This window comes from Copidosoma floridanum, unplaced genomic scaffold (assembly GCF_036245765.1).
Source record: "Copidosoma floridanum isolate Cflo_tuat_1 unplaced genomic scaffold, Cflo_Japanese_pri ptg000014l, whole genome shotgun sequence".
NCBI classification, from domain to species: Eukaryota; Metazoa; Arthropoda; class Insecta; order Hymenoptera; family Encyrtidae; genus Copidosoma; species Copidosoma floridanum.
In genome coordinates, this window is record NW_028321891.1 from 7,901,486 (window position 1) to 7,922,400 (window position 20,915).

The 20,915-nt window shown below is 33.9% G+C and overlaps 2 protein-coding genes across 2 annotated transcripts in view; one reads left to right on the forward strand and one right to left on the reverse strand.

Annotated features, from left to right (window-relative positions):
- Window positions 1-17,326, reverse strand: part of l(1)G0289 (plexin domain containing lethal (1) G0289) — a 50,613-nt gene extending 33,287 nt beyond the window's left edge. Inside the window, exons 1-2 of the mRNA XM_014353889.2 lie at window positions 17,106-17,326; window positions 16,473-16,688 (exon numbers count right to left, since the gene is read on the reverse strand). Of these exons, the coding sequence (XP_014209375.2) occupies window positions 16,473-16,602 (130 nt within the window). The 5' untranslated portion in view covers window positions 16,603-16,688; window positions 17,106-17,326. The remainder of the gene's footprint in view (window positions 1-16,472; window positions 16,689-17,105) is intronic.
- Window positions 8,398-9,390, forward strand: LOC149374762 (uncharacterized). Its single transcript, XM_089592065.1, has 2 exons — window positions 8,398-8,455; window positions 8,538-9,390. Exon 2 carries the CDS (start codon window positions 8,620-8,622, stop codon window positions 9,136-9,138), a length of 519 nt encoding a protein of 172 aa, XP_089448191.1. The 5' UTR covers window positions 8,398-8,455; window positions 8,538-8,619; the 3' UTR covers window positions 9,139-9,390.
- Window positions 17,327-20,915: the final 3,589 nt, after the last annotated feature.

The window sequence follows — 20,915 nt, forward strand, 5'->3', positions numbered from 1 at the left end:
ATATATGTATATGGACCTGTTTTACTGTACCGAGTGCCGATGACGCTATGCAAAAGGAGCGTATGAATTCACGGTTGGTTGCCGGAAATTGGACGGTCGTTTCTGTGCGTCGCTAATTAATTGTTTTTTTCCAGAAAAACTCGTGCCAATCTAACGAATCAAGGAATAAAAAATTGTTGTTGCTGAATAGTAAGAAAATATTCGGTACTTTAAACGCACAGCACTGTAAATTCGTATATAAAATTTTTCACATTCAGGACGTATTTGTGACATTTTTATTTTTGATAAAGTACATCCAATATTTTAAATAAGGGTTTTAAAAAACCAAAAAATTATGAGTGCATCGACGCTTTTGAAAAATATTGCCAAACTAAAAAGTTTTTGCGCGCACAATTACCACAGAGAAGTCGCAAAGCGCAAAATAATAATGTTTATACACTCCCAGAAGTGCGGTACAATTGTAAAGGGATGTTCAACTCCTTGCAGCTTTTATTCATAAATTTTTCCGACCAAATCTGTGCAATTCGATAGAGCTAGTTAAATAGTTGACAATAAATCAATACGGCTATTTATCATATGTTGTGGTACATTTAACTAGCACTGGAGTTTGCAGTGTATACATGTACTATGTACACTTTAGGGATCAGATTCCATGGAAATTCGATGGTCGTCATCGAAATTCCAATGATAGCCCGTAATATCAATCCCATCGACAAAGTCCAGCCGCGCACACATCAACATCGTTCAAACCCACGCACACCGCCAAGCGAGCTAATAAAACCAATTGGCGTTTCTCGAAGAGCAAATGTATAACCAAACGAAATATGCCGACACGGTAAAAAGAAACAAGCATATCCAATAACGTCTTGGGATCAAGCATTTAAAAAGTCAACCGCGTCATTGACGAGGCATCTGTCGCAATTATATAGATAGCGCGATCTCTGGTGCAGCGAAGGACAACGATCTCCTTTTCGTCGAGCTGTGACTCACGAGGAATGCGCGCAACTCGAAAGTATAATGTCGGGGCATCTCTACGGAAAGGCGTCCAAGGGCCCGTAATAATTTTTCGTGCCCTCCCTCTTGGAGAGTTTTACGGTAGTTTTATACTACACCCTCTGTGGATCTTTGAGGAAATACCCACGAGAAAGTTGGAAGATGACATATACAACTTTCCAGGATTCGAGGAGAAAACAATTTTGATCCAGTGGGGGCTTTGTTGCTGCCTCGGCTTCTTGGGGCTTCTTTTATTATATCGACCCAAATAGCACGTATCTCGAGACACCGAAAGATCGTGATGATTATTTCCTCTACGTGTACGAGCGAGATGCCTACTCTATAATTATTTCATTTTTCATTCGTGCCATTTCACGGGTGACGTGACGAAATTGAAACATTTTCAAGCCGGTTAAGAGGTCTTCCAGCACGGGAGCGAGTTACCGTTTCACCGGCGAGGAGAATTCAAAATTATGCAGGTTACGCTAAGTGCTCGGAAAAGAGTCCCGCTTTGTTTCTCTTTGGAGGGATACCCCATCTCCCACCACGTTGCGCAAGAGATCTCATTTGATTCCAAGTGGCGGAGCCACGTATATCTCAGAGATCATCGGATGAAGAAAAAAAAAATTACCACGAGTCTAACGTTTTCGAAGCTACATGTACACAGACAAAGTAGATCAAGAGCAATAACCGCGTGGATTGTCAATTAGAGGGTCCATTAATGCTGATTGCAGTGTTAAGGTCAGTCAGGTTGAAAATCGCCGATCATTGACCTTTTTCCAGGAGCAATCGATCATCAATAAGCGTATACACGAGCTCAAAAATCTGACGGGGCAATAAATTGTTTGTTTCCCAACTCCCTGAGGTATGAAATTAACAAACTCGGATCTCGCTTTCATCGTTCCAACCAACCATCATCATCACTTGTACTAGTGTGTACCATGTACCGTGTGGCCATTTTTGCGCGAGAAAGTCCACGATGCGCACTTTGCTTGCTAGTCATCATCGCGGTCGCAAAAAGCCGTATCTTTCACGCCTCGCTGTGCAGTGCACATACCGCGCTTCTACCTACGTGTATATAAATATATGTATTTCCATGCGAACACTCTCGGGCCACTTATAATAACCCCCGAGCCATAAGCTCCTCTTTATAGCAGTGTTGCGTCTGTAAAAGGCGAGTTTCCTCGCCTCGGCTGTTTTGTTCTCATTAACTATGCAGTGGAGTGTGTGTGTCTTGTGTATGAATTATACGTGCGTCGTTACGTAGTGAGGTAAAGGGATACGTAGGTCAGTGGAATCGGCTTATGGGATTATTGTGTGCGTTGAGTTTATGGTATATTGTGGAGAGTAAGGGCTAAGACGTTGATGTGGAAAGTATAGAGAAGATTTGGGATCGTTCCAAGGTATAACTGTGCTTTTGGTAAAAAATCATGATTTCTTTTTTTCGTTTCTAAATGAAAATCGACCACTTAAGGTAAAAGAGTAACTGCTTTGTGGAACGTGTCTCTATTCATGAAGCACCTTTTTTTTCTTTTTTTTTTTTTTACGAGAAATAGTAAGATTATTTGTTTTGGGGAAGGAATTGGAAAAGACAATACTTATGTGTGATTTTATGAGTAACAAGAGCAGAAAATTAATCATGTTCATTTGTACAATCACGATAACGAAATAGGCATAAAATTTAATTTTATTCAGAGAAAATTATGTGCTTCAAGTAGAATTTCAAGTTATTATATCATAGATATACGTGTATGCAGAAGGAGTGGGAGTTTTACAAGAATTTAAAATCAAGAAGCGTTAAGATCAATTTCACATTGTCATTTTACATACATATTTTATAAGTACACGTGGTGCCATTTGTATATGAAAAAAGTATTTTTATAAGATGAAGTTATAATTTTGTTAAGCCATTATGTATCATAAAAATAAGAATAATAACTAGTGAATATTATAAAATCTTTTTATAGAATAAGAAGAATTTTATGATTTGCAAAAAAATTTGTACTTGCAATAGATTGCAGAAATCAGATCGTTGTGAGTTAGTGTGTGTATTTGTTTGGTTGTGGTATGAAAATTGTACGCGTTTAGAGGACGACCGCTTGTCAACGTCGAGTATTATATAGAGAACTCCTGAGCGTTACAAAAAGTGGAAATTGTATTTATGACTCTTATTTTAATGTCTGGTATTTCCGTTCAAGGTATTTTGTGTTTCTGATTTTCATACATTGAACTGGAGAAAAATAGGATGACGAGTGTTATGTTAACTGTACATGGTGTGGCGCAGAAAATTGGACGGAACGAGAGTGCGGAAGTAACAGTAGTGTATATATACTTAGGGGCTCAGATGTAACAAAGGACATCCGTTCGGATCAGCATTTCTGTTTTCGGGCGAATCGAGGCGTTTTTAAAAAAGCCGGAAGAAATGAAGTTTATTTTTTTTTGTGAGTGTTCATATTATTTTCTTTTAAAATCGCATTATGTAGCTCATCAGATTTGCATTCGATGTTTTATAGTTTTTTTTTTTTTTTTTTTTTTTTTTAAATTAGTTACTGTTCTGCATCTTTGAGATTTTTTTCAATAAAAAATTGCGTACGACCTACATTATTCATAGTGATTGATAAGACTTTTCTTTGTTTATATAATCAAAAATTTACTTTGAAACAGTTAGTCCTTTGTGTTACTGTCCGATGAAACAAAAATTGATGCACTGTGCAATTTTTTTTTCTTATCTATGTAGTTTATTACTTTTACTCAAAAATACTTATTAATAATATAAAATATCAATTATATAACGATTAATCTATAAAAAATCCGTATCATAAACATCGGCCTGTATTGTTTTATTAGTTGAGCCTAAAAACGTATAAAAGTCTGTTTTTGATGTGTAAAAATGAGTCGTTACATATTTATCATCCGTTGGATCAATAAGAACAAGAAATAGCAATTTTTTATTCACAATGAATCCATCCCCACTTCCCAACCTATACGCAACATACGTCATAGTCTTACTTTTATAATTTTCTCATAAAATAATTCCCACTTTACTTACAATAGAGAAAACTACAATAGAGAAAATAAATAATTGAAAAGATAAGACACACGTAAGCCATTTTTTAAACACATTCAATCGACCCCACACATAAAGTAACCCATGCAAACACCACCTTCTCCATCAGTAAAAAAAGGAATATAAATATTTGATCGCTAAGCCAAAGTAGCGCCCAAGCGTGTATTATATAAAAGAATATACATACGTCCTACCACCACCTACGTCGATTCGAGGAGGTGACCATCCGAGGGTTCGCTGCCACTGGTATTACGTTACGCTCACACATTCATCCACCCACCACACATTTATAGGTACATGTGCAGGCGTACTGTGAGTCTATACCGGTGTAAGGCCATACACAAGCGAACGGCGATAAGTGCAACGAACTCGGAAATTACATTGCGCCTCCAAGTCCAGCGGGGCCCATGCACGGCTGTGGGCAAAGAGAGAAAAGAAAAGAGAAAGAGAGTCGCCGCCCTTTTCCCCCTTGGCTTGTACTGCGCTATATTATATATATACACTATAGTACTACGTTACTTGTTTCGTGCCACTGTGATGCGAGCTTTGTTTCCATATAGGATATATGCATACCTGTACGTGTACCCTATGTAGTACGGCTGCATGGGTGGTACATATCTCAGGAGTTGGTTACCCTCAATACTAACTGATCGTCTATTAGTCCATTGATGACATATTGCTGGCTCGCTTTTAAAAAGAGCATTGTGATATGCTGATTGGATGGGACTGCTTGGAAGGCCGTCTATTTGACATCACGTACTTACTGATATTCTAATTAGTTGCTGGTTTAATTTCAAGTCCAAAAATATTGGGTTATCGGGTTAAATGGGTTACTTTTCAAAACGATTAAGGGGGAACATGATGTGCAGATAAATTTTTGATTATCCTAAACCAAACTCTTTACACAGCAGTGTTTTTGAATGAGGTCAAGTAAAATATACATTAAAACGTGTGGATTTAAAAATCAATTGTATATTAATAATAATGTGGGTTCTTATTAGTTACGATGGTCTTTCTTTGATAGCAATTGATGTTTTTGACAGAATCTTATTAAAAAAAACGATGATATCATATGACTTAATAAGAAGATTACGATAAAAAAAAGAAAAGAATTCTTTATAACCGTGCAAGTGAAGGAGAGGTAATTTATTGAAGATATGAAAAAATTTCGTCATCATTATTTATGTAAAGCTGATGCTTAAACTAAATTATTATCATTATTATTGGCCATAAAATTTAATAAACCTTTCTTATTACTTTTAGAGAAAAAAAAAAAGATTAGTGCCTGTGTAGTAAAACTAGTGGTGCGACCTTAGTAGACCCCAATTCCATTATAATTACTTCAATTATAAGTCAGGAATGATTTTGTTTTATAATTTGACTTCAATTATCAGAGAAAATTTTTCCGTAGAAATTAGTATATCTTGATGAATCACATAGCAAAAAAAAATTTAGTTAGGTGGTCATCAACTTTTTAAGAAAGAACTTTTGAAAAGCAAAAAACTTTTCCTGGCCAAAATGAACCTAAACATTTTTTTTAAAGATTTTAACCCCGAAAAATAGTAAAAGTAGCCCTAAAATAACCACATTACTAAATCCTCCATAAAAAAATTAATACAACTTTATTGAATCACTTGATACAACTCCAATAACTTGTATGTATTTTTTCTAAATTTACCTTAAGCTAAAATTTTTATGTAAATTAATTTTATACCAATTGAAAGTTTTATGTCTTGTTTTTTCAAAGGCGTACTTAATACATTAAAAAAAAAAAACATTTTATTTCATGTCATGCATCGTTGCTTTATGAAAAAAATTTACTGCCTACATCTATTGCGTGTGATATATTTAATGAATGTAATTTTCAAGTATTTATAGCAGATTTTAATTTTAGTTCTATTTGTAGTAAATTTTTTAATCATAAAATAAAACTCAAATCAGATACGTTTTACTAAAAACTTTACCAGAGAAAGTGCAGACCTAATAACAAGAGTACCAACAAGATAGAGGATTAAGATATCGTAAGATATCGTGAGAAATGCGATATACAGCATTAGCCGTGTTATACCTACTTTACTTTGTGGCTCAGCTGATTAAACAGAGTCACATGTCCCGGAGCTTCAGATTATAAGCTTTGCATAAACAATCGCCAGACAAACTTTCACGCTTGTGGCATGAGAACATGTATTAACATGTCACAATGTGGAGGAAACAGTTTTTTTTTTTTTTTTTTTTTATGAATATTATTGTGTTGGTCTAGATACATTATATGCATCATGTTGTGATCCGATTTTTTATTATTTTGCCATGATTAAATGAAATTAAGTAACTGTACGGAAAAGAAAATTTTTTTTCTTATACATCAGTAGTTTATTTGAGAACATAAAATGTGATTTTGTTGATGCATACTACAAATAGTGAATAAAGTGATTTGAGTGCCTACCAACTGTAAATACTTTAAGAGAACCTTTTTGCACACTGCCTTCGACTGAGATTGTGTCCAGGCGGGGTTGCCCCCATTCGCATCATTTAAAGCTTCTACCAACAATTATGAGCCTGAGAGATTATCGAGGCTGAAGAAAGAGGATGCAAAATTGAAACTGTACCAATAGGCTACTTCTATGAAACTGCATCATGAGAATTAAAAAAAATCCAGATGTCGATTTGTTAATCCCCAGCTAGAACTCGAAATGTAAAAAATGTTTCTCTTGCTTGCTGGAGCCAAGATAGACGTTGGGAGTTGACCGGAAATGATTTTGTACTCATTTCCCTCATGTTATACAAACGTCAGAATTTTACTTAGGATCAGAAACGATAAGAACAGTAGTTTGCCAAATCAGTCTTGGTTTCTGCTGTCGATAAAAGGAGCGTACTTGGTCTAGACTGTAGTCTTTTATTACATCCATGCAACCCTCAAGGTATTCTTACCCCAAGTGTTTACTCGACTCGAGATGAAGCAAACATGGATGAACCATCAAATGAAAAAAAAAAAAAAAAAAAAAAAAAAAAACTTGATAGGTATATACAAAAAACCTCAAGACAAGAACGATCTTATGCTGGAGTAAAAACAAGCGATGAGTAAGTATACACACAGAGTGAAGAGCAAAGATCGCCGGAGATGGTTGCGTCGACGAGAGCATGGCCATTGAGCATTCCACTATTTCACCGTGAGATACATCTCTCTGTGAACGCTCTCCCTCTTTTGGCTGTATACGTTTACTATAGCACTCTCTCTGCAAAGCGAACGATCGCGAAATCAGCATTCGCCACGAGAGAAAGACCAAAGTCGCTCCTCCTCCTCCTTCTCTGATGGTCGAGTGGAAAAATAGGAAAAAAAAAAAAAAAAAAAAAAAAGATATATAAAGAAGGGGTAACGATCGGAGATTCACGGATCTACTGGATGTATATGAGTATACGCTGTGTGCAAACACGTATCTTTACGATACTCCCACACAAACTGTGTGTATAAAAAAACCGGCTCCCGTCGCATCTTTGAATCTTTTCCTTCGATGCTCTCCTTCTTTCAATATTTCTCATCTCTTGCTGGCCGTGTCTTCAAGTTTTAGTAGTTGGACTGTGCATTATTGTATCGACTTTTATCTTAAATGTGTCTGTCTGACATACCATTGCCATTAGCAATAGAGCATTTAATTGTGGGGAGTATAAATCTCTGAGACGATTTTAAACCAGTTGATAAGGATTTCTTATGACTTTTTTGTGACTGCACGTCATGCATATATAGGTTTAATTCTAAATAACAGTTTGTTGTCATGCTAAATTTGTGGGCTGACATAGCTCAGACTGTGCAACGTACACAAATAATTTTAATCATCGAAATAGAGACAAAAGTTAAAATTTCAGTTTGACGTGTTTGAAGTATGATTTTTACTTTAAACGTGGGAAAATAAAAACATTCTAACTCATATAACGCGTATCACAGATCGATAAAGTTTCGAATGAATTACTGTTATTCTGAAATATAATAATAGTTTTAAAGGTTTACTAAAATCAAGACAGTGAATCTGATCTGATCATGAAATCCAATCAAGAAAATAATAACTCAAAAATGTCACCACTTTTCAGCTCATCACTACACGCGTCAACTATGATAAATATGAGCAGTAGTTCAAAAATGGTCCGATGGATCACCACTGCTATCGGTCGTTTCCATGTTCTTGTGTATCTTTACGTAATACCCAGATATTACAGAAATGCTTGACCGAACGATAAACTAATAATACCGATAATACGCGTAACAAGGATGATAATCTAACGTAACCCGACAACTCGAGGGTACTACTACGACCACATTATACATATTAAAACCTAAATGGACAGGATAACACTCAGTATTGGTTTGCTTGGACTCCTGATATTACAGACCTGACAGACAAAGTAGTTTATTTAAATTTTCAACTATAAAGACTGACAATTTCAGTAATTAGCAATAAAAAAAATTTTCTTACCATTATTTTAGAATCTGTGAACACCACCTACGAAGTTTAATCAATCGTTTTGGAGTGTTACCCAGTGTAGGTGTGATCGTGTGTATACATAAAATGTGTGAAAAATCATCACCATCATTAGTCAGCAAAGCGACAGCAGCGTTCAAAAGACAAGCCGACCTCGATATTGACTCTTTTAAGGAGTCAATCAAACGGCCCAGGGTCACCCTTGACTCGATTAACTGGCTAGATAACGGCGAACAAACACAGCAGCAACCGTCAAAACCATTGTCAAGTACAAAGTCAACCTTATCGTCGTTCGATGATATGATAGAGGAGCTCGAGCAATTGAGCATTGGCTTTTTTCAGCAGAGACAACATATTTCGGCATCGTTTTTACCGGCAGCACCTCAGTTTCAAGCAACATCAGAAAACATTAACGACAACCAGTCGTTGTACACAGAAGCGCAGCTATTGTCGATCTGCGAGCGTATGCTGAGGAAAAAGGAAGAGCAACTACGCCAGGAATACGAGGCCACTTTAACTACCAAGCTTCGCGAGAATCATGACGCTTTTGTCAAATTCATGCGGGACAACTACGATCCAACGTGGAATCCTAGCTACTTAGCTTGAAATTATTTTTTTAAACGTGTTAAAAGGGCAAGAAATTCTTTTTTTTTTTTTTTTTTCTTATTCATAAATCAAATGCCCATTCGAAGCTTTAAACTTTATTTCTGTTTGCGTTTAGTTTATACATTGATGTGTCTAGTTATGTGGACAAGAGTTTGTAATGGTGTACTTTTGTTTTCTTGTTAAAGGCAATTTTAAAATTATAAACTTTCGTAACTTGCGATGAAAGGAATTTTTCCAGGTTTGATTTTATGTATAAAGTGTAAATATTATGATATTTCAGTTTCTGTTTGAACGTTAGTTTTCTCCAAGTTACTTTATACTATGAAGTGAAACTTATGTTTTACTAGAGCTTTATAACTATCAAAAAGTATTTACATGAAGAATTTTAATTTTTCAGAATATTATGAACAATTAATACAAAATAATTTTTTTTTTTTTAATCTGTATGTAATTGAAAATAATTTATGATTATTTTATAATTAACTTAAAAAATAAAGATTTTTTTAAACTAAAGATATTAAAAGTATTTGTCTTATAATCTTATTTGAATTACTTAAACTACTAATTTTAATAAGTTTAAATATCGTCTACCACATTTGATCAGCAAATAACAGCGTGACGTTCTTAAAAATGGCGAGGAGTTACGATTTTCATCAAAATGCAGGTACAGCTTTTTGTGATAAATTCTTGTAAATTTTCTTCAACATTAACACGCTTTGAAATTCAGCTGATACAAAATTTTTTGTTTGTTTTGCGTCATCTTATGGAACTTGATTTATCTACTTCTGCCTAATTTATTCTCTGATCGAAGGGTTCTTATCATGACCAGCAAAAATAATCTACCCAATTTATGTAGGTTAGTGAATACAAACAAGTAAGAATTCTGTATAACTGTGCTCAATTGTAGTTCCAATTCACCACAGCGCATATCAGTCGTATTTATTCATATGCATGTGTGCATCACTGGCAAACGTCTGAACAAATACCTATACAAGTATAAGTATGCACACATGTCTGAATAAGAATTTTTAGCGCCACACTTCATTCCGATTAGCATCTATCTGCCTTGTTGAAAATTCTTCCATTGTCTTTTTTTTTTTTTCTCTTATGCTTAAAGCCTGACCGTTCGAGTGGGTTTTAGAAACTGGGCGTATTAAGATAACAAGGGAAGATGAGGAGGTTGAAGACAATTGGCTTGTACAGGAGGTTTGAGAAGGAGAAAAAGAAGGAGAAGGAAATACAATTTTTTTTAACGGTCAGTTGCAGTGATGTTGACGCTCACGTATGCTATGCTATGCTCTTCAAAAATCTCTATGTTATTGAAGAAGAACAGTAATTTATAACGGGATTAATTTTTTTATGAGAAAAAATATCAGTCACCTGTATGGTGAAAGAAAAAATGTAGATGTATAAATGTATAATTAATAAATAATTTTTTTTACTTTCGTCAAATACACAGGTAATTAAAGATTAGTGTTTTTATTTAATATAAGTACCTTTATTAATTCTTGGTAAACAATTTGATCAAATGCAATTTTGTATTTACAGTTGATAGTATTTACTTTTTAAACTTTAAAATGAAAAAAAAAAAAGTAAAATATCGTATTAAAAACACCGAATAGATAATGTTTTTGTGGAACTTTATACTAGATCTCGAGCTCTTGTTTTTCTTATTGTTTATTATATTAATCAAAAAAAATAAATATGGGATGTATTTTTTATCACTATAAGTCACGCTAATTTCATACAGTGAATGTGCTTTGATTAATCAAAATAAAACTTTCTTTTATGAAGGAAATTCTTTATATTAGCAGAAAAATATATAATGATAATCAACGACCGTATAATACAACGATGAAAGCATGAATGAATTCTTCTAAGGTTGATCCATATTTATAATATGAAAAAGAAAATTTCTAATCCTATGAGGTAGGTACAACGTGTCTGCATAAAAATATAAAAGGAGAGATAAATTTTCCGTCTGAAAAAAAGTTCACGCCATGGTTCAGCGAACGAGGCACAGAGAACTAATTATAAAGTGTGTATCGCGCAAGGGACGAGTCTCTGCGTGTAGTGCAAGTAATAATGATAACACGGAGTGAAATTACTTTTCACTCGATGCGGGCGCTTTCGCGAGTGCGCAAATTGCTAATGTTCTCCTTTAATCCAAAACTGTATATGTGCGTATGCCATATGGGTATCTGCCATGCGTGGGCCCGTTGGAATATATCGAGTTTAGTGAATAAAAAACGTTTTATACATCATGAGGTGATCAGCTATGTTTTTAAAATTTTTCAAATTACTTATACAGTTTTATAAATTTGTGGTATTTTTATCCAGGGATTTCTTACTCTTTTCACATTCGTTTTTTTTGTTCCTTTGCTAGTTGTTATCGACTATAAAAATTGCCTGGGCAGTAATTTAAGAGAGAAAAAAAAACATAAAAATGAATTTACTATCACGAAAGTTCTTAAAAAAATTATTTATAACGTATTTTTAAGGGACAAATATAGGAAAAATTTGTTTTCTAATTTTAAGCGTCAAATTCAAATTTTTTAAGACATTTCGCCACTGGCTGTATTTTAACTATAGGTCACGTTCCTCCTCTTCCACAAGATTGTACCTCGAAATTACTGTAAGAAGTTCTGTCTTCGTTGTTATCGTGAAGCTTGATGCTTAGTTCTCATCTTTCGATGAATGAGTTCATGTTATTCTTGGATGTAAGTATAAGTAAATACATACGCAAAAAATGCGTGCGTAGGAAATTCGATGTATTAAATAGGTATAGAAACTTTAACTCTTTACAAAACTCCCAATCAAATATTGTTTTAATTTTAGGAGTACAGAATTTTCAAAATGACATCCTTCGAGGATTAGAATCTGGAAAATAATACTTACTCTTAACCATGAAATTTCAGCCCCATCTAATAGTATAAAAATTAGTGAACTTGTATAAATAGTACAGTTTTAAAATACTTTTCGTAATTAACAAAAAGTGCTTTCTCGCGAAATTTTTTTCACGTTGAATTCGCTAAACTCTACTCTACAAGTATAGGTACACCCAATCGAGGAACCGTTACTTTTACTCTTGCCAAAATGAACTGCGTCCAATAAGCTTCTCTTCTCAGGATGGAAAAACAGAATTACGCATTATAGATCGTACGAGTACAGACACTTGACACAACCTATATTGTCGCAACATGACGTGACTCCGCGACACATCGATAATCTGAATTGCACACGCACGGTATGCGAGAGCAAGACACTTGATAAGAATATTGTAACACATTATAGTCATGTGATATGAAATGGAAAGCAAAATCATTTTTTCGGTTTTCCTGGTCACACGAACATTTTCATTTAATATCTAAAGAAGAAATTTTTTTCTTATGTATTAGATATACACCTATGCTTGCTTGAAAAACCTTTTGCTTAAGCTTGCAAAGCCAGTCTCTAACGATTTTATTGAGTGGGTGGGTATATAACACTGTAGGACTACGTATTTGATCATACCATAGAGTTGTTTTTATTGCACGTACTTGTGTAAGCGTACAAGCTGTGAGAGTAAGAGATAAGATGGAGTAGGTACGAAAAAAATCTCTTTGAGAGGCTTTAGTTATCAAAACAAAAGCAGCGAAGTATTCTGGGTTCACTTAAAATAGTGAGGCTTACTTGTGTTTGATCTACTTTTTTACTAAATGATTTATTTTAATTCATTTATTTATTTGGTTCGTCTAGAACCATTTTCATGCCAATTCATGCGTTTAGTGCGTATATTGTGTTACCATTATGATATTTTTAAAGAATAAAATAAAAAAAAATTTTTCTTGCTTCAACCAATAAAGTATTTTTTATTTGTTTAAACTGATTCTTTTGGCCTAGGGTTGTACGAATGCATTGATTTTCATAGTTGATTAATTGAATAAATTGAGTTATTATTTAAAATTATTTTTTCATCAATTACCATGAATTAAAATTGATTTTTCATTTCGTAAAAATCCCCTCAAAGCAGATGTAAACGTAGCAAAATCCCTTTGTTGTATGCTTTAAAAGAATATTTTCCAAGTTTTCTTAAAAATTATACACAAGCGCACAACATTTGATTCCTGTCTGCGTTGATGTAAATTTTATGGTAAAATTTCAATTGAGACACCAAAATAAACATACGAGTTTTAATCAGACGATACCTAGAGAAAACACACAGTTACTTTGTGAGAAAGCTACACAAAAACGTACGTGGGATTTATTCAAAAACTCGGACAATTGTTCCTCTCATTTTTTTACGTACTTTCAGATATCCCTGTTTTTGTTATACTTCTCACAGCTGCTTCATTTTTTTGGTAAATTGTCATCAGGGCCAATAAATCACTTTTTTTTACAATACCTAGTCTCTCATTTGCTTGAATGTGCAATTTTTTTGTTCCGATTATTTTTTTTTTTTTTTTTCCTTATCTTTGTTTTTGTAGCGCACATACATGCGTGCAGCTGAAAGTACTTAATGTCCTTCCACTTCGATATGCATTAAGAACCGTATTGGACAAAGATCAGCATTGTGTGTTTGCGCACTGCAAGTGCAGTACTTGCGATATTTTTGGCCTATAATTTTTTAAACGAGCGATTTTAATGTCATTGACTGCGAAAGAACGCGTATGCTTTGCTTTTTTAATTCATGTTTACTCACAGATATGCGCCTTAAATGCTTTTTCTTCCAACAAGCGAATTATGCGAGAGAGTCGAAACAAAGACTGATGGTTAAGTTGCCGAAGAATTAACAATGTTTGCCCAGCACAAACGATTAAAATTTTGATGTTTTTGTTTTTGTTATTTTTTATTTATTTATTTATTTTTTTCGTTCTTAAAACAAAGACGAAAAAAAGTTACCCTCCCAATGAACGAGCCTCGATTTCGTATAAAGTATTATATTCAATCTCAATTTTTTTTGTCTCGTTTAAACGAAAACGTACATACGAGCAAATAAACCGTGCCACATCACGCGTACAGTGATGATGTGGTCACACTCGTTCTGGTGTATCAAGGTAGACAAGAATTGTACGTTGTACGCATCAAACGAGAAACTCAGTCACGCGATATCGAGAACAGCCAAAACCACACCAAAAAGCCAAAACAACCCACGATCAGCCTCCGCGTTCACTTTCAGTTTTTCTCCAACTCGAAAACTCATCGTGTTTGTATATATATATATATATATGGATTGCATCTCCCGCGCTTTCTCTTTTCCTTCAATTCTACCGTGCGCTCTTTTTCGCTTGACCCTCGTTTTATGGCGGCGCCGAAGAGTTTCGGTCCTTCCAAGGGAACTCCTTTCCCTCTCCGTTTTATCGTAATGGGTTTTCGTTGTTATTTTGCCTCTTTCGGGAAATAGAGTATCTCATAGTTTTGGTGATGGTTTGGCCAAAGGAAAGGAGTCGCGAGATTTATGCTTGTGTTTTGTTGTTGTCAATAAAGTACTTTTAGCTCAATGGTAAATAAATATTGTAGTTTTCGATTCATCGGATTTTTTAAATTAAAACTTAAGTGCATTTTGTATTTCTTTGATCCTCAATACAGAATCTGATTGGTTTTAACAACTGAGATTTAGATCTTGTGATTAGTCTTTTATAGGTATTTTTATGTTCCAGTTAAAAATTACTGTTAATTTTTCAAATCATACTGATGATTCAGTACTTTAACTTATATTTCATGAAAAAAGATATCTATTATTTCTATAAGTAAAAATCTAAAAATTAATTAATTAATTAATTTTTATCCTTTGTTGCACAATAAAAGTTATCTTTAAGGGTAAAATTATTTGAAATAATTTATTTTGACAAAAAGTTTAATAATTTTATTTTTAAGGTTTGTCTTGAGGTAGTTCAGGATTCAAAAATACGAAATTTTTTTTCCGCATTTGTGGTAATTGATTTGGAGTACTGAAGTCCTTTATGAAGTCACACAAAAGCGATTGGATCCCTACGTATCAGACTACACTTTTCCGTCTCAGTAAGGAGTTTTAGGAATGTGCGCAAATATGCGACGATAAAATTTCAATCCAACTCATATATTCTGAGCAATTAATTATTTCAAGGCCATTTCATACTAATGCCATCTTTGTTACTTTTAGAATGACCGTACTGAAACAGTTGTTTTGGTCACAAAGAAAAATTCAAATTATTTTTTTTACTTACGTACTGCGTCAATTATTTATTTTCGTCTTTTACCTCACCTGTGATAACATAGTTTTCTATGAAAAAACATGTCTACATCTGTACACGGGTAATTTTTTTTTATCGATAAAACCGGATAAAATCGTAGATACGATACATTCAGCTCTCGTAAGCTAGAAAAACTCAACTACCTCGTTTTAAACACTTGCTTGAGATAACGAAGGGATTGTTATTCTACCTCGCTGTTATTTCCTCGAGAGTCGAGGCATCACAGTTTATACACCAAACACTACCGTCTCAATGTGTAAACCATACCGTTTCCCGAGAGAATCCGTTTAGTCTTACCGAAGATCTAAAACAACAGACACGCGCGTTTGTCTTATCCACACAGATGTTTTTTCTCAAAACCACAGTTACACGTATACGTGTATCATTTTAACAGAACGAGAACCCCCTGCCCACCCAAAAAAACTCACGCGTGTATCTCCAAACCACAGAAAATAAATCCATGGTCCAATTGACGTCATGCGGATTTCTGAAAGTCCAAACAAGCTACTCTCGAAAAAGTGTTTTGGCGCCTTCGAAGCGCCCACTTGCACGTGAATCATCCATCGAAGGAATTTTTTATTGCCTTTTGTATTTTAAATACATAATTTTTTTATTTAAAATAACTTTGGGAGGGAATAATTACGTGCAACGAATGATTGATCGGCACGTACTTTGTCTCGTATCGCGTTAAACTGTTGTTTTCATTGTAGCGATCGGTACTTGCTTAGAAGGTCACCAAAAGCTTCTCACATTTTTTAAAATAAATTCCACAAACGCAGCAAACGATCGTTAACTCCGCATGACCTTGAACTTCACTTTAATTTATGCGATCGATAGCATGTAAAACTGAATATTCTCGAAATGGCGTTTAAAATATAAACTCTTTAGTAATTATTTCAAAAAATATACTTCAAATCGCGAGGTAGACGACGGTACCGTGTACCTGTTGCGTCACGCAAATTTTGGCACGATCCAAAGGATGTACGTCTCACTCGTTACTTATTATACACGCCGTAATTTCCAAAAATAACGATGAAAAATCGGTATTGGAATCGACGAGCATGAAAAAAAAAAAAAAAAAAAAAAAAACAAAAAAAAACACATGACATTATAGTTACTCACCAGACTCTCCCGCAGCTGCAGCGTTAACACCCGTGAGGTCAAAGGCGACGGTGGAGAGGATCGCGATGAAGATCAGCGATCTGCTGCTCCTGCACCCACACTCGCGCCGCTCACGCGCCATGTTTCCCATCGAAAGCTCTTTTCCTTTAGCCTTATGTTGTTGTTGCTGTACGTATTATTGTTGTTGACGTTGTCGTTGGCCACTTATCCGCGCACCTATTTATATCAATTCACGTATACACCAGCCCTCAGCACGCGGGTATATGCACTTACGACCAAGGAGATGGAGAAATTAAAAAAAGTATCCCTCTCGATGGGGGTGTATTGTATCGTGCGGGTGATTGTTGGGTGTCTTATTTACTCTCTCCCTACATGCACTCGCTTTGACTCTACGATTACTGCACTCATGTGCATGTATTACACACACACAGATAAATACACATGCACGCTACTACGGGTTTACTTTGGTGATGGTACTTTTTTTATGTTATGTTTTTACTACGTCGAACAGATTTTTTTTATTCGTCACTATTAACTAAAGCTAGGATTCATGCACGAAGCTGTCGATTGTAACAATGCGATGAACTGTTTGCTTTTTAACAAAAAAAAAAAAAAAATACACCAACAACAAACCCTGAATCGACGACACTTGGATGCACTAAGTTGACCGGTAACGCATCGCAAAGTAGTTTCTTTATACCGATGTACTGTGCACTGGTGAGAAGACAAAAACAAAAACAAAAACAAAAACAAAAAAACCAATGAGTTAGTAACTCGTGAATTTTAGCACAGCGAAAAGAGAAGTTTGTATTACATCCGAGTGCGATGTGCGTTGCGAGCGCTCGGGAAACCAAACGTAAACTGCCGGTGCTTGGTCGAGCCACCGAGCAGAAACTCTGTAAACTCTCGCTCCCTTGGGTCCCCCTCTGCGATGCTATTGTGATTCGGTATATGGGTGAGTTTGCTAAAAGGAAATCTCGGGAGTTAATATTTTTCTTTTTTAATTTTTTTTTTTTTTTTTTTTTTTTTTTCTTAGGTAAAAACTACTGAATTTTACTGTTGAGTTATTTACAATAACAAGCGATGAAATTTTTATTCTTTTTTGCATTTTTATTTTTAGGAAAAAAATTACGCTTTACTGCATTGACACCGGAGTTTGGTGAATATGGTTGTAATATATTGAACGTAACTCAAATCAAAATGTTAAATGTCCTTGGAATGAGTTTTAATGGTAATCGGTATAAGTAACTTATTTTTCATGTAAACTAGTGAAAATAAGGACGTAATGGTTGTGTTGTAACTTGAATCTTGATGCTACTTATAATGAAGTTACGAAAAACTTTAACTTGGGTAATATTTGAATTAATAATATTAACCACGTATGGTTTTTAATTTATCTTGAAAAATGACGGACTATCTCATTTGCAGCTTAAACAGAGTAATTTTTCTAGTTTTAGCCATTTTTTAAGTTAAAATTATAATTCACCTCTAATTTTCGTTCTGATCAACATTTTTTAATATACATATAACCAGGGCCCACACCCATTTTAGTGCCACCATTATTTTCGAAAATTTTTATCAGATCAAGAAGACAATGAAACATCCGTTCCTTCGAATGAACCATGAAAGGAGCTAACAAATTTTTCCATAAAATGGTCATCCGCAAAACGTCGAATTTTCCAGAGATTTAGACATATATGTACACACAAACATATTCATGTACGGCTGTGTGTTAAATTCGTGTGTGAGCGGTTGTGTCGTTCTCCTTTTTCCCCTATACTGTGCCTTCCTCGTCTGCTTCACCTCTTTCGTATATTTCTTCTTCGATTTCCTATATATTTTACAAATATACGCATAGGCTCTACATATACATGCCTCCTCACAGATATATAATATCTCTCGCACATATATATGTATACACACGTTTACATCACTCAGGAACTTTTGCAGCTCAACTCTGCTCCGAAACATGCGTAGGCGAGCGTATATTTAAGTATACAGGTATACATGTGTGCCGATTGTGCGCGCTCTTTCTCGAGGAAATTCGTTCTCTCGTACACTCGCCTCCCGTATACGTGTATCCTCTGAGTATCTTAGTTTTTTTTTTCTTTTTTTTTTATTTCTTTCGTCGTTTCGCTCTGGAGAGGCTCTTTTACTCACTCTCTCTTCCATTCACTTTGCACAGAGTACCTGGATACATGTCCATTGGTGTATATGTTGGAATCTTTGAAAAATCGCGAAATCTGAAGTGGTGTAAACATTATTTTGCATACTGGATTATAAGACACTTATGTCGTAAGGGTCATCCTCAGTTTGATCTGCCTATTTTGCAGGAAATGCATTTTGGGAACACTGGAAAAAGAAAAATGTAAGGAACAACCAAAAAAATAATGGTTGTATTGTTAAAGAAAAAAAAATTTTTTTTCAATCCAAACGAAGTTAGAAAAATCTTGAGATTAATTAACACTTTTAAGAATAATTTAGGCTAATTTTAATAATTTTGTAACTTAAATTACAGTCAAATAAAAAAAAATGTAAGAAACATGTTAAATTCATTACATTTCATTAAGTATTTATGAATTTTCATAAATCAGTCGATTGAATTTAATAAATAATACAGTATGAAAATACGTTTCAAACAGAAACATCACATTTACACACTTTTTTATGTAATTTGTATCTTTTATATTTATTAAAAAATAAATACTTATCGATTGAACTATCTTTGTGTATTTAAAACAATTTATTCAACCAGCATAATGTAAAGTTTTTATAAAAAAATAACTAATAAATGTTGTTACTTAATATTGTAAAATATTAACTAACATGAAGTTATTACTTTGGAAAATATTAAAATGTAAAAATGCTAGTAAGAGGTATTATACTAAACGCATAACTTAGTAGCTTGAATATTATTAAATTACAACTAATTTAAATTTTTTATTTAATACATACATTTTTTTAAATCTTACTATATCAAAATGAATTTTTGTGAATAATAATATTGAATTAATTCATTACTGTAAAGCAGTGCCTTACAAATATCAAGTATTAAAATGTAGATATTATTTTCAAAATTTTTGATCTTTTATACGCGTTTTAAGAACCAAACTTATAGATAAATATATTAAACAGAGAAATACATCAAAATTCAAGTTTTGAATGATAATATTTGATACAAAAGTTTTGTAAAAATTAAGGCTAAAATAAAGACTTTAGCTCAAACACGTGAGTATAGCCGATGATATTGAGCAGGTCAATAGTGTTGAAGTTTGATTATGAGTTTGAAAATTAATATGAATCATAATTTATCCAATAATTATTTTAAATTCAATAGAAATTATGTTTCAATTTTGTATTGGATCAATTAAAAAAAAAAAACTTTGATCAACTGAGTTCTCACTTGAACGTTGGTAAAACATTTTAAATCAAAGTATTATTAATAACTGGGTTTCCTATGGAGGAAAAATATCATAATGTATCTTGTGTTAAATTATATTTAAATATCAGAGATAATTTTTTAAAACTTTTCTTAAAGTAATATGGATGTACAGTTATTAAATTAAAATTTTTTCGAACTCTTTACAATGTGCTTTATGTTGGGGACATCGAAGATATATAGGCATCATCAAGGATATACAGGTTTTTCAAAGACTCCAACATGTAGCCACTGAGAGCAGCTCTTCTCCTATAGCTAGGTATGTATATTTTTTTCTATATCCTTCTCTTTCTATCTCGTACCCACTGATACACAGGTTGTAGAACATCTCAAATTGTCTTTGTCTAGCTCGCAATGTCTGCGATTCGATTCGACATCGCAGCTGCTAGTCCAACGAGTGCGAGAAAAAAGGGCATCCCAGCAGGGCTTCCTTACGCGCACTTTTCTGATTTCCATCTGCTTTGTACGTCTTTGGGATTTCCTGATCTTTTTGTATTCTCAGTTATGTTTTTTGTAGTTTTATTTTGTTTCTTATGTATTGGTTTTCGCCAGTAGTTTTTTTACAAATGACATGAAAAACCGTTTCAGTAGCTGTGATTTTGAAAGTTGATAATTCGTTGAGTTATTTTGAAAAAAAACTTTGATTACATTGTTACATACCATATGATATTGGACAAGACTCATAAGGATAACAAATCTTCGTTAACAGATCTATCGGTGATTCGTTTTGTTGCACAAGAAATAAGTTTTGTTGGATGTGATACAAAACTTTTTGAATACAGCAATAAATACATAATATGTTTAATGAATACCCAATGTTATTAGGTAGAGTTATGTAGCATAAACTTTATTGCAACTTAAGCAAATGATATTTCGTGAGATAATTTTCACTGTCGCAATCTTATGGAGATTTCAATTTTTATTCTTCATCTTGAGTTTTAGTACATCAGTAAAAACTTGCAAATACTGTAATCGCTATTTATATGATGACAACTCAGGTCTTA